We start from the raw sequence: 15000 nt of genomic DNA, 5'->3' as shown, positions 1-15000 counted from the left end.
GAACTGGAACAAGCCATCTATGCTTTTACATATCAAAATTCTAAATAGAAAAATGGAAAACAAGACTTCATTTGATATTATGTGTTCATTCAACAAGTCAGGAAACAAAATATGGTAGTTTTCTTTGTTCCCCATGAGGCAATTTTGTTACTGAGCATAAGATAAGTGGAAGGGTGACAAGCATATGTTCAAACCTGGGCCCAGCTACTTTCGTCATTCTCCTGGTGTTAGCATGGTTAGTGAGCATGGCGATGAGAAAAGAAATGCTGGGTTAGTGAGACTGCAGTGCTGGGTTAGAAGAGCTGGAAGTCATGTTTTAATGTAATAATCAAAGTAAAAGAAAATGACAAAACTAATTCTAAGCAGACACACACGACAACACAGTCCTAAAAGTAATCCTAAATGAATTCTAAGCAAATTTAGACAATATATCTTGGATAAGACATTGTTCCAAATAGCTCAAAATGTTTTTGGTTTGTTTTTGGCCATGTACAGTGGCCCATCACAATGAAGCCAAAACTACCTTATCAATTTTTCAAACATACTTATAAGGCCAACTTTGGCCAACTTGAAACAGGCCTAATCGTCACCAAAGATATGAGAAACAAACCATTGTTCAGCCTATCTGGAAAAACTAACCGTGGGCGGTGTAGCTGCCAAACTTTCCATTTCTTCATGGGTGACCCAAACGTTTCCTGTGGTCTGATCATTTGACATCCCCAATCACAAGTGAGTGACATATGCAGAGATGGGACAGTGGTGCAAGGAGAGAAGAGAAAAAGACCAGGAAGCATTGGCTGTTATAATCAAAAGGAAATGCTTAAAATGTTAATCGGTGCAACTACCATGCTCAGTGGGATTGAGAAATTTTCAAGAGTGTGTTATTTTTGTATGAGACAAATACCGTTCTGGAGGTGGGAGGGGCAGAAGGACTCGTGAGCGACATAATTTCCTGGATGGCAAGACGAAGTTTCAGACGATGCAATGGGTTGCTGATGCCAATCTCCCGCTGGATTTCAGTGTCGGAAAGTGCTGACATAATGGCTCCGCTCTTTACGTTTGCACGACAGGCGGCGACATACCAGGCTGGCATGCCCACCCACAGCTGGGCAAAGGATGAACGATAAGAAAGATTCATCACATTAAAAAACAATGTTATAATACAATTGTTAACTGTTCTAACAAATTTTCAGATTAATGTAGTACCTCCAGCCAAACGACAACGGTTGGTCCATCCCATTGGGCAAAAGGCAGGCCCTGCCTGCGTGCCTCATCTAACAGTTCGTGCCTGAGACAAAAATATTTTATTCAAAACAAGATTGAATTTGAGTTCAACTAAACTCACCCCAATATAAGCAGCGCACACACCTATGCAAAAAAAGAAATATTAGTATCATAGTAGGGAAAACAAAGAGAGGCACACTGCGCAAGAAAACAAGACATTCTTATCTGGAAAAATGTGAAAAAACACAAATGCCTTTGAAGCCCAGAAGCATGTCAAAACCCTTGAAGACCTTTCAAAGCCATGGCTATGCAGGTTCAAACAGAAGAGTATTTAATGAAGTACGTGAAAGTTAAATGGTAGTGAGACCATTTCACTTAAATGGAAAAGAGGCACGGCCTGCATCAAGAGAACTATTAAGGACAAGGATACCGTAGCAATCAGTGTAAAAATATATTCAATCCAAATACAGCTTTGGTTCATGAATAAGGAGCCATGTAACTAAAAGTCTTCAGAAAGCTGGAAGGCAATTCCCTGTCCGGGAACCTGCTCACTGGTGTGGAAACTTCTCGTAATTTATGCTAAATATATAAATGACCTCCAGAAGGCGCAGTTCTTCACACATCCACACGAAAGTTCAACAAAACTAGGAAAAAGATTGCTTCAACAATGGTTGTCTGCAAGACATTTTCAGGCACTGATTGATTATGGATTCTGCCATGTTTGTATAGAAAAATGTTAAATTGCCATTTTTCCTCTGCGCAAACCGTCATGCTTTTGGAACCAAAATCAGCACACACATTCACGTTAGGTAAAGAGTAGTAAGGGAAAGTGATCAGACATTCTGAAGAACCGCAGCCACGAAGACCCAAGTGTGGGAAGAAAAATTAATCAAGAATCAACTTACCCTGTCTTTGGACTACACAGAGAATGAGGATAAAAAAGGGGGAATTGGCAAAACAAACAAAAAAACAAAACAACAACATGAATTGATACTTAAGTATACCTAAAGTCATAACACATTGAATTAAATTCACAACATAACCGCCAAAAAAGTGAAAAGAAAACATGGGAGGTGACTACACTTGATAAATGTATGTGGAATGGAAATAATATAATAACCAACTGATGTGAGTGAGCAGTGAGCCAGGTGGTCCATACATGAAACAACATTGAATGTAGCAGGAGCGCAAGTCTAAACATTTTTCAATGCACACTATTATATGTGTGAAATGAGTGATGTGCAGTCTTTCAACAATCGAGTGACACCTACTTCTTCTGCAGTTTTCTGTTCTTTTCGGCAGGGCCTCCTATGGTGCCAATTCCTAAGCCATCCTTAGGTGAGCTCTCTGCTTCAGGAGTTCCAGCTAAGAACATAAACACGATGTTCAGCGCTGCTGAGAGAACTTCAACATTGCTAAATTCTATCCTAGAGTGTGGCTTGTTTAATGCAATGGAAATTAAAAAATAAAATATGAATTTGGCCAAGGTGGCCTGCTGGTCCAGTGGTTAGCGTGTCAACATCACAGTGCAGATAATGGGTTCCCTGTGTAGAGTTTGCATGTTCTCCCTGCGACTCCCTCCTCTATTACAAAAATATGCATGGTAGAACATGGTTGAACAGTCTTAAATTGTCCCCAGGTGTGAATGTGAGTGTTTATGGTTGTTTTTCTTGGTGTTCCCTGCAATTGCCTGAACACTGGTTCAGGGTGTCCACTGCCTACTCCCCGAAGACAGGTGGTCGTAAATCGAGCCGGTCATAAGTCAGATGGTACCTGTACTCATATACTAATTTGGTGTTCCTAATTGAGCCTCGGCATGGATGCACTTAGCTCACGTAGGTGCTACTGCCCAATGTATTAATTCTACATGAGGGCCAGACGTTATTGATTTTATGATGGAGGCTGCGGGCTCGATAAAAATTGACCACACGCCACATTTGGCCCCTGGGCCGGACTTTGGAGATGTCTGCCCTGGACACTCCTGTTCAAAAGCATATTTTTTGTAATAGATAAAATGAACCACATGTTTGAAAATACAGTGGTACCTCGGTTCTTGACCATAATCCGTTCCAGAACCCTGTTTGAAAACCGATTTGTTCGAACACCGAAACCATTTTCCCCATTACATATAATGTAAATCATTTTAATCCGTTCCAACCCCCTGAATGTTTACCTTTTTAGTACAGTATTTTATACATTATTTTATGCATGAAATTGCACATGAAAATGCTGACCAACACATAAAAAGCAATGTATATCTCAGAATGTGTTAAGCAAAATGGCAAAGAAAAGAATTATGAATAGGATTTTTTACCTTTGTGGTGGTCAGCAGAAGGCGCAGGTGGACGGAGGAAGGAAATGCTCACACGTTCAAATCTCTTTGCTACGGATGACTCGGCTACAGGATGTTCTTTTCTCTTCAAATATCTATCCAATGACACTTGCTCTCACTCCCATAGCCACATCACTAGATTTCACAGCCCCCTTATTCTTTCGTAGATTTCGCCATGCTGTATTCCCTACCAGGGGTGCTCAATACGTCGATCGTGATCGACCAATCGATCTCCATGGTACTATTGGTAGATCGCAAGACAAGGTGATGTGACATTGTCAGGAACTGACGCTTAACAAATCAAGTGGAGTTCTTTTGAAAAAAAATCGATGTCAGCCAATCAGCCATCCCTTTATTTGATTGATACACCGGAGAACCAATCAAATGACATCTCATTGAGAACTCACTGCGAGCTCAAACAACGCCCGTTCGTTGCAAAGTGAACAACGATGTCGTTAGTTACATCCAAATTTTTCGCTCGGTTTTTCCCCTCAAACGTAAAATAGAGTATAAAAAAGTGGAAGAGCTGGACCAAGTAAGAAGAAAAAACAGAATGAGAGGATGACTTTTTTTCACGATTACATTTTCAGTGCGGTTGTCTCGTCTGCCAGTTATCAGAGTGAACTCAGGTAATGGCAAACAATTGACATAATTATGTTGTGTTGTGCAACATATGCAGATATACATCAACATAAATTGCAATAATCTACACTATATTTCAAAATAAATATAATGAGTAGATCATTTTGACTTGGTCATTTCAAAAGTAGCTCCCTTGCTGAAAAAAGTGTGCGCACCCCTGCTCTAGCCAGATCAGACATTCACACACCTCCTTCATATTTTGCGATTATTTCTTTCTTAAATGCAATAGTTGTACGCACTACTTTTCTTTTGTCACTTTTAGCAGCACTTACTTTCTTTGGAGGCATGATGATTAGGGGCTAAAACTCTTCGTATACCTGTATTAAACGCAACAGCAAAACGCAGCACGACCGCTAGCGACAACAGTTGGATACACCCGTACGCCGCTCAGCATCCCACCCTCGCGTACGCACTCACGCGTCGTACCAGCGTTCGAACTCCGATTGTTGTTCGAACTATGAAGCAAGAATATCTCAAATATTTTGTTCGGACTACGATTTGTTCGAACTGTGAGTCGTTCGAAAACCGAGGTACCACTGTATAATAAATGTGTCCAAGTACTTTGTTGTCACCTTGGAATAAAAGGTGAGCGTGCACCACCATCCTCCACAAGAAGGGTAAACCCAGTTCTCTTAGTATGGATATATTAAAGGCTTTGAGGCATACTTAAAATTAACTGGGGTGACTTTTGGCATGTACATACATAAATTTACTGCTTATTTAACCCTATATTACCGATGTGAAACACTAAAATAGATTGTGCTTGTCAGTCATGGCTCAGGGTTTGTTCCGGTATTCGTTTTTATGCTGTCAACTCAACATTATTGATAAAGCATTTTCACAACAATTGCAGCTGTATGCAAGAACGGTAAACAAAACAAAATGTGTCATGCTTTTCCACATGTCATTGTAATCGACGTTATATTTTTCCCAATAATGCAGATCAGAATACAGACCATTCTTACTCATTGGAGAAATGCTAATATTCATTCATGACTACTGTCGAGGTGCCTTTGAACTTACAAGTGACTTCTCCCTTAAAGGACAACCGACGCCTCTGGACAAGTTGTGTCCATAATTTGTAAAATCACTTCAAATGACTTCTACTGAGCGTATTTTACAAAGATTCCACCGCATATAGCTATATTTTACGTTTTAAGACTCGCGCTGAATATTCAGGAGGTCTTGTTTTTGAGTTGGTGACGATTCCTGACGTCACGTCACGGAGGGAACGCCCCTGACCGAGAAAGCGACACACAATGCATTTTGTGGTACTTTGTTTGGTCTGAAACTTCGTGTTGATGGCGAAATTAGAAGGAAAACACATAACGCGATGGTGAATCATTGTGTGTTGCACCAAGACAACTACAGTGGGGCGTCGGTTTAGGAACACCTTGCCTTACAAACTTTTCGGTTTACGAACGTTAAATTTATGAAAATTAAACCTTGGATTAAGCACTACTTTTCGGGATACACACCCCCCACCACGGCTGGCGGAGTAATCTTCGGCGGAAGAACACCAAAGCACACGACTGAACAGCGCCCCAGCCGGCTGACCTTTCCACACCGCCTTTCTATGAGTGCACACGTTGATCGTCTTCATTGATACTTTTGCTGTTATGGGACCGAAAAAGACCCCACCCCAGGCTCGTGTTCAGCCGAAGAAGACACAAAACAAAATTACAGTTGAGGAGAAGAAGCAGATCATTGACACACACGAACAAGGTGTGTGTTTGTGGCGTCACAGGTGCGCACCGAGGCTTTCATGTGAATCTCAGCCTGTCACTTCCTTGAGAGTAACTTTCTACTACCATTCTACAAATAAAGAGCCTGGTACCGATATGCTAAGTCCACCATTGCTACCATCCTTCGCAACAAAGCTTTACACAAAGGCGTTATTTACGCGATGCTTTCACGAGACTAATGACACCGAATTTGTCACGTGCGAGTTGACAGCTGGGGCGGGGCCGGCGCTCCCGACCTCCGCCAGCTGCTGTCAATCCCCCTCATCACCGATACTGGGACATTTAAACGAGTCGCTGTCACCTCACCAGTGACATGATCACGATGCCTCACGAGTGTCTTGGACTTGCCAGCACAAGAGTTTGCTTAGCCTGAGGTGATTGTTAGCCGCGACCGCGTAAGTTTGTTGCTTTCCGGGATCGCAAGTTTTTTTCACCCCCACGTGCCATTTTATTTTGCCTAGCTTGATAGGCTGCACGGAACGCCCCCACCCGCCTTCTTTTGTCGTGTCAATCCAGGTCCAAGGAATCATCGGACTCGCGCCTTTTGCTGTAATAAAGCCTCTGCCAGCACCGACGTCTCTGCCGCTTGCTTAGGAATCCAACCCATTTTATCAACATTCCGCCGAGTCAGCTATCCCTGTCACGCTCGGAGCGTGGCAGTATCATGTTCAGCTGATAGAAAAGGCTTGATGTTACCCTTCGATCCTAGAAAGCAGCATGGACTAATTTGTGTTGTGCAGGCTTTTATTGAACAGTTCCATCCAGGAAAGACTGTGGCTATGAGAATAATCAACATGATGAATGATAATGTTGGGGTAATTCGCTATACGAACATCTTTAAACATCTCTTTTGTATCGTTTGTTTATGTTTTGGACTTCCTGATACGTCATATCCTGCCTTCCTTTACATCAAAGTCAAGGCCCGCGGGCCAAATCCGGCCCGCCACATCATTTTTTTCGGCCCGCGAAAGCAAATCAAAGTTGTTAAATTCCATGATGATTGCTAAAATCTGAGCCAAAATTTCATATTTTTGGATGTCAACCACAATAAAAGTCATTATTCTTGACTTTAGATTTGAAAACGAGTTATTCATTAATTTGCTGTGTGCTCTATATGTAATATTTGAGGGATTTAAACAATCTAATGGGTTCCCCAAATTCATAACGGCCCTCGAGAGGAAACCATAACTACAATGTGGCCTGCGGCAAAAAATGACTTTAACACCCCTGCTTTACATGATGTCACATCCTATTATGATAATGTTGGGGTAATTCGCTATACGAACATCTTTAAAAATCTCTTTTACATCGTTTGTTTATGTTTTGGACTTCCTGATACGTCATATCCTGCCTTCCTTTACATGATGTCACATCCTATTACGTCACATCCTATTATGTCCGTCTTATAAATGCTTTCCCAGCGGTCTTTCGGGCCTCTTCCTGCTTCCTCTTTTCTTTCTGTACCTCCTCGGCCGACACCCCACGATGCCCCTACTGTCTACAAGATTAAACTAACTTATTCTGTTCAACACCTGGCTTCCTTCCTGCTGATTTAACCATCCTCTGCTATCAACACCCTGAGCAGCCATGAATGATCGCTTTCAACCCATTAGATAATGTGAGGCCTCAGTTTCATAAGACCTTACAAGTCAGAAAGCAACGGGTGTCAATTAAGAGCCATCAACGACCATCACAAATGTAAATAACGTGACTTTATTATACAGTGGAGTCTATTTCTTTCATTACAATACAATAGCATATTTATTAGACATAGAATAAGATATGTTGTGTGTAGTTTTAAGGCTTATTTAGTTTTATTATATTTTATGGAGACCTGGGAACGGATTATTCTCATTTTAATGGTTTCCTATGGGAAATTAATTTTGGGATACACACTTTTCGCCACACACACACCAAGACCCCACTGTATTTGATATCTGTTGACACAAATTCTCAGCAGACAAATCAGCCCATTTCCAAAGGAGCTTTGTCACCATCTTCTGCATTTTCTGGGACGCTACACATCATTCCTGACGCCTCAAAATGACCCGGAAGAACTTCTTTAATCAATTGCAAACATTTATGCTTTCTTCTTCAGAACGATTTGAATCATATTCATAACTGAATGAGTTACAAGAAAGCATCTTCTCCGAATCTGAAGCAATTTGTTTTGATTCTCGAGCAAGGCAAGCTGTCTTGGCGTTATGTCACGAATTGGGGGCGGGACTTTCTGGAAATGCCCAATTCGCAGCTCAATTTTTTGCCATTTTAGCACAGTTTAAAGGACAACAGACGTATCCGGACAAGTTCTGTCCATAATTTGTAAAATGGCTTCAAATGACTTCTACTGAGCGTATTTTAAAAAGATTCCACCGCATATAGCTATATTTTACGTTTTAAGACTCGCGCTGAATATTCAGGAAGTCTTGTTTTTGAGTTGGTGACGAGTCTGTACGTGACGTCACTAAAGGAACGCCCCTGACCGAAAAAAAAAGACATTGTAGCAGTCCTTCCATCACGTCAATGTATTTTGCTGTATTGTTTGGTCTGCAAACCTTGTGTTGCACCCAAAAGCCGCCAGAAGAGGGTGTCCAAGCTCCATATAAGGAATTTATCAGCCTGTGGTAACGGAGGTGGCCACAGGAGGTTGCCATTTTGTGCCTCTTTTCTGGTGATCGTTTCTCCCCAATGTTGCCTCAAAATGGCATGGAATAAATTATTTTAATCGATTGCAAACATGTATGATTTCCTCTTCAGAACTATTTGACTCATATTCATAACTGGAGGTGTAACAAGAAAGCATATTCTCCGAATCTGAAGCCATTGTTTTCATTCTCCAGCAATGCAAGACGTCCTGGCGTGACATCACGAACTAGGGGCGGGACTTTCTGAAAATGCCCAATTCGCAGCTCAATTTTTGGCAGATTTTGAACACTTTAAGTCATTTTTATTTGTGTTTTGAATTTGAATAAAAATATCATACTGCGTGTTTTGGGTGTTTTAGATGCTATAAAACGTTTTTCTGATGTCAGTTAAGAAACAAAAAAGTGACGTCGGTTGTCCTTTAAACTTCAAGAGGAGAAGTGATCATCGACTCCGACACCGCTCCTTGCGTGCGCGAGTGCAATGCGTGTCTGTTCTCTGGTTATTTGTGTAATGCACAAAATAAATACACAGTAGTGTGCGGCTACATTTCTTCCTGAGATATGATGAGTATGTATTGAGTGGTTGAGGCACACGGCCAAATGCCCTGCATGTCATGTGCGATATAGAATGAGAAGAATTCACGTTTAGTTTACTCAAATCATATGATGGACAGTATATTATGGTGGTGGTGGTAGGAGGGGTCTGCTGCAAAATAAAGCAAAGCAGGAATTGTAACACTGTTAATTGCACTACTCCCTCACCTTGACTGGGAGAGTCCTTTCCAGGAATGTTTGGCCGGCCCTTCTCCTTCTTCCCAAAAAGGCGTCCAATGGAAGACTTTATGCTCTTCTTCTTGGCAGCCTTGTTGAGAGAGTCCTGGCTGCTGTTACTGCTGCTTGGGTTGCTACCCTGCCCATCTTGCACACCAAGACTGGAAATTCCAAAAAGGCATTCAACAGATAAATGACAAAAGACTTCCTACTTTCACGTCAAACTCTATGTATAAAATATGTTTTAAGTGACAAGGAGAACGCTGACCCTCGAATGTCTCTTATGTCCTCGTGGCTGGCAGCATGACCTGCTTCCCTGTTTAGACGCATAGAGCGTGGGGTGGTGGGGGGTGATGTCTCACACTGGATAGTGGTTTTGTCGTCCTGAGCCGGCTGTATCAACGTCAGAAGAAATTAATGATCTTCAGCACTCTAATTTCACTGTTCCAGCCAGAAGTAAAATGTAAGTACTTACACTGAGGCTGTGAAACAGAATATCACAGAAAATACACCAACGCTTAAAGGACAACCGACGTCTCCGGACAAGTTGTGTCCGTAGTAGCTATATTTTACGTTTTAAGACTTGCGCTGAATATTCAAGAAGTCTTGTTTTTGAGTTGGTGACGAGTCCTGATGTGCAGAGGCTGTGCGCTGAGGTGCAGGAGCAGGAATCACATTAACCAGGTGATAAATATTGTATTTGCCATTTTGCAAATATTCTTTTTTTTTCAAATAGACATTGAGTATTATATTTGAAAGTAATCTTCAACCCAACATCTTTTTTTCAGAGTTTCAAATGTTTTTGTTGCATGCAGAAATGTAATTTCGCTTCTCTGTAACAGTTCATTGATTCATAAATGCAACACACTATAGTTTATGCATATATAAAGGTAAAAAACGATGATGAAAAGATCCAGTGGTGTCTTCATTTTAAATGTCAAAATGATTTTGTGGCTCCCAGTGTTTTCTTTTCTGTGGGAAATGCGTCCAAATGGCTCTTTGAGTCATAAAGGTTGCCGACCCTTGATATCGGTGCAGATAATCCTGGTGCGGCTCGGTGGGAAACACCACTGCTTCAGAGGTTGAGATTGCATTAGAATGGCTCAAGGCCTCACAAAGTGGCAGTTTATGGTAAGTGATACTATTTATCACAGCTTTGCTAAGCTGTTATTACATATCACCACTGTTTTTGAAGACATGTTTAGTCCTAGTTTGGCAAAATTATTGTGAATCAAATCAACTGCAGCAGACACAGGCACTGAACTCTTTACTTGAAGCCTCACCCGTAACACAACACAACTCATAATATATATATATATATATATATATATATATATATATATATATATATATATATATATATATAGTAAAGTCTCGTTATCGGATATATCGATAGTCCCGGTTATATCGATACTATTTCTATGCACGCACGGAGAAAATTACATGCAAACAGGGTCGGATATATCGATAGTCCCGGTTATATCGATATTTTTTTCGGACTCCCTTGAATATCGATATAACGAGACTTTACTGTATATATATATATATATATATATATATATATATATATATATATATATATATATATATATATATATATATATATATATATATATAGTTGTTTTTTTTGATTGGATAAACAAGTTGTGGGAAGGGATTGGGGGGGACTGTGCGTGGGTATTGGCAAAACTCGCCAACGTGTGCACCTCTACTGCAAAAAGTTTCAGTGAAAGCCTTTTTGAAAGCCAAAATTAACCATTTGTTGTCTTAATTAATGAGATGCCACAGAACAAAATCACCATTCTGTGATTTCTCCATCACAAAGAAGGTAGGCTTAAAAATAATTTGGAAACAAAACTAGCCGGGTTCCACTGTACATCACTGTGAAGAAATAGGAAGAACTAAAGCTCAACACATTTGGTTCCAGAAAGTTCCAGAGTGAGGCAGTGCAGTGAGATTAGAGTTTACCTTCCTGCGGTGCTTGCGCAGGTCACTAGGCTGAAGCATGGTGTAAAAAAAAGACAGGAGAAAGCAGTTAGTGAGAAGCAAGACAGAACACCAGTGGAAACAAGCTATGCGCAAACACCCCAAGAGAAACACATGAGTAGCTCCCGTTTGCGTTGACTAACCAAACAAACACCAAGAAAGAGCATAGTCATTGACTGATATGAATAGCGTATTAAAATCACAGGTGAGTCAAGAACACAACAAACACCAAGTTGAAAGTTCCAGAAAGTCAGAACAATTGGATAGGTGCAGTCAAGCTCAAAAAACCCTCTGAGCAGGCAAGCAAATTTTGGGGTGGGTGAGGAAGAAAACAAAAACAAAAATGTGAGCTAGGTGGCTAGCTGCTATACATGTCACTGCACCACATGGTCAAAGTCTTATTACATATGTATAGGCGAGAGCAGTCTCGTCTTTTTTCATTATTCGCCTTAAAGTCGGCTTTCCACTCACCCCTCCCTCCTGCATTCCATAGAGGCCTGGCATAAGCAGAACAAATAAACCATCAGCCTGCCACATTTCTGTGGAAGTTAGTTTTGCCCCAAGAGCAAAATAGGGAATCATTAATTTCCTTCTCTCGACTCAACATTGTAAGGTCAGGGCATGGTACAGATTAGTGAGCTATAAAAGGGAAAGAGGAAGTGGAAATTGAGGGGTGAGCAGAAAAGTAAATCTAATCAACCAAAATTTTGCTTTCTATGATGTCCCTTTGTTTAGAACAAGGGGATTCCAAACAGCTTTAGCGGTGGTGAGTTAACAGTACCAAATTGACAAGCGCTCCGTATTACAGCGCTGGCAATTATTTCTGAGGTACATATTTCAAAAGCAACTTAACTACAAACAACACACCTCATCTTGTGTTCTTCTGTACGGTATTTACTAACTCAATTCCAAGGAGTTGAGACGTTGCGTTGAACATACATTTTAAAAATATTTTGCAAATGATATGCTTTTATCCACCAACCTGTATGCAGTTGGATGGATGAAAGGAGCTTGATTCACAAGCAAAGATGCGGCAATATTCACCTCGTTGCGAACAACAAAAAATAGTTATGCTGTGTCAGGACAAGACAACGTTCCTAAACAATTGCAATTGGATATTGCAAAGAATTTCGGGATTCCGTCATAAAAGGGCCATAACACACAGCAATTGGAAAAGTGGTGTCCTCAGTGACCAAACGTTGATTGAATGTTTTAAAAAGAAAAGACCATGTAACAGAGTGGTGAAAATGATCCTGTCCCGTTTTTTGGGAACGAGTAGCAAGTTTATCAGTTTGAACATTTAATCTATTTTCTTTGAAGTGTTGGTGGAACATGAATTGGTGTATTGTTTTTATTTGTATTCAACACAATGGCCCAACTCCATTGGAATTGAGTTTGTAAATACAGTACAGAGAACAAATTAGTTTTTTTCCAGGCCTTTTTTGTCGCATCACCACTTGTTATAAACAGCACTGGTAAAAATCGAGCTCTCAATTGTCTACTCTGAGAATCTCAGATGGGTTATGATGCCTGTAATGACACGGCATGGAGGTTCACTTTCCACCAACTAACTTCTCGTGTTGTGCAGTACTTACTGAAAGCAACTGCCGCTGTTCCAACATCTTCTCTCAAACAAGATGCACACACTAAAATCACTATCATTATCCTATTGCTGAAGGCCATGTTGCTGTGTCACAGCTGCAATATTCTGCATTTGTGAGTGTGGAAAAAAAAGTAGGTCATTATGAATCGTATTCATCAATGTTTCTAGATATTTAAATAGGTAATGATGTGCATAAAACCAAGAAACAAAAATACATTTAGGTCCTAATTTGTAAATTTGAAACAAGAGGAAACATTAGTAGCCCCCAAGTCATATGAATACTCCAGAATTCTTGCAGCTCATTGATTCCTGAAAAATCTGATTGCCACAACCGACCTGGAGACCAATACGGCAGACGACAACACCCCCCACCAAAAAAAAAGAAAAAAGAAAAAAAAACTTTTAGGACTATAGGCAGACTGCACCCGTCATAGTGTGAAAGTAAGGAAATGTAAAGAGATTTGCAAGTACCTGACAATACGGTACATAGCTACAGACTTGAAGATGCGGAATGAAGCCACCTTGTTTAATTACACCGAAACGGGTTAATTTCCCCTCTAAAAAAAGCACAAAATTAGTGTTTCTAAAATATTTTAATCTTTACTGCGGTTTCATTGCCTCTGAATCTTTTCATTTTATTCTATTCAAATACATAAATGAATAAGTGAAGTTGACACGTCCACTGCAGGCAGCAGCCAAAATCACTGTGAGAGGTATTTGAGGGTGTAGCGGCATTATTTCAGTCAATGAAATAACCGAGGGGATAAGTGATTCACAAAACATTTGTTTGTGGAAGTCTCAACAGCTATTACACTACAAAGATTTAAAGACACTTTTGTTCCTTATATGAATCCATTGGCCAGGTACATTACTGCTATGAGGCCACACTACTGTATTTACAGAAAACATCTAGCGCTGTTATGGTCTATGTTATGATCTGCAATTGGCCAGTCACCAAATGCTAACTGATCAAATAAAAAAAGACCATGACAAACATTTTACTACAGGTCCCTGAAAAATAAATAGCAATTAAAGTGAAAAAACAGGGTATGACATGAATGCCAGCCTTACTTGAGCAAGTGGAAGATGCACCCAGCTTTAAAGTGAAAACGTGTCTACTTGACCTCACAGTTTTAAGAAATACTGGTGCAGTGGCAGTTCCCTTATCAGTGGAACCTTGTCAGTACAGCACACCATCTCATATCCCAAGTCAATCATGTTCATGTTCTTTTACTTCAACATCAACAACAACAAAAAAAGAGCCCCCTCCCACACACACACACAACAAACGTGCGCGCGCGTACGCACGCACGCACAGGCATTTCAAGCCACCATGACAGAAACAATGCAGTTTTGTTTATTACCTGCTTAAACTTTGTGAGAGATATGTTATGAAAAAGAATCAATCCTGGTCGCTGTATTTGCCAGATGCCGCGCTTGGAATAAAATGGTGTGCGCTGACAATATTTACAAACTCTGAATCGATAAATGTGATAAATAACTGAGGGCTTAAAGTAGATGAAAATGCGTGTACTTGTTATTTTGTTGAATCTCACAGCTGTTAATCAGAGAGGTGCATGGGTAAATAAATAAAGAAATAAATAAATAAAGAACACAAGTTCAAGTCTTACCAGGGTCATGACACCCATCCGGTCTAATTCTCTGTGAGGGCTGTGAGGAATGCGTCTTGGTGTTGAGTGTCCAGAGCCTGGAGGAGAGCTGCCAATAGGAGATCCTGCACACAGTGAGGGTGGCAAGGAGCTCATAGAGCGGAAACGTCCTCCAAGGCTGTCGCCGCTGCCCACCCTGCACTCAATTTCCTCAGCCCGGATTGCTGTGTTTTCTTTCTCTTCTTGAATTATTCTAAAGATATAAAGAAGTCAACAAATACTCGTGAATCACACTGGAACAGAATCATGAATTTGTGGTGGTTGTTTCTGCCTAGCTGAAATACCTAATTTCATTGTTGATAGCATCAAGCTGCTCCTGCAGCATTAAGGCCAGAGTCTGTGCATCTGCCTGACCACTAGGGGACAGAAGGTCAACAGAGCT

General features: G+C 40.7%; 2 protein-coding genes across 11 annotated transcripts in view; one reads left to right on the top strand and one right to left on the bottom strand.

Annotated features, from left to right (window-relative positions):
* The window catches only part of ppfia1 (PTPRF interacting protein alpha 1), a 91310-nt gene that overhangs the window by 18221 nt on the left and 58089 nt on the right, over positions 1-15000 (bottom strand). For 3 of the 10 annotated variants that reach the window (XM_088991818.1, XM_088991819.1, XM_088991817.1), the window contains exons 15-25: positions 14903-15000; positions 14580-14811; positions 11328-11357; positions 9628-9752; positions 9351-9520; positions 2496-2589; positions 2130-2141; positions 1207-1288; positions 905-1105; positions 640-702; positions 195-221 (exon numbers count right to left, since the gene is read on the bottom strand). The exon at positions 14903-15000 is cut by the window's right edge and continues 126 nt beyond it. In XM_088991818.1, coding sequence (XP_088847944.1) covers positions 195-221; positions 640-702; positions 905-1105; positions 1207-1288; positions 2130-2141; positions 2496-2589; positions 9351-9520; positions 9628-9752; positions 11328-11357; positions 14580-14811; positions 14903-15000 — 1134 coding nt within the window. The remainder of the gene's footprint in view (positions 1-194; positions 222-639; positions 703-904; positions 1106-1206; positions 1289-2129; positions 2142-2495; positions 2590-9350; positions 9521-9627; positions 9753-11327; positions 11358-14579; positions 14812-14902) is intronic. The other 7 variants (XM_088991822.1, XM_088991820.1, XM_088991827.1 and 4 more) reach the window with 5 other exon arrangements.
* The window catches only part of LOC148900233 (uncharacterized), a 236690-nt gene that overhangs the window by 211292 nt on the left and 10398 nt on the right, over positions 1-15000 (top strand). The gene's annotated exons all lie outside the window — the stretch shown is intronic.

Source organism: Hippocampus bargibanti, linkage group LG03, assembly GCF_051943395.1.
Source record: "Hippocampus bargibanti isolate YZ-2025 linkage group LG03, ASM5194339v1, whole genome shotgun sequence".
Taxonomy (NCBI): domain Eukaryota; kingdom Metazoa; phylum Chordata; class Actinopteri; order Syngnathiformes; family Syngnathidae; genus Hippocampus; species Hippocampus bargibanti.
Note: the sequence above shows the minus strand (reverse complement) of the source record. Positions and strands in the feature narration are given on the sequence as shown.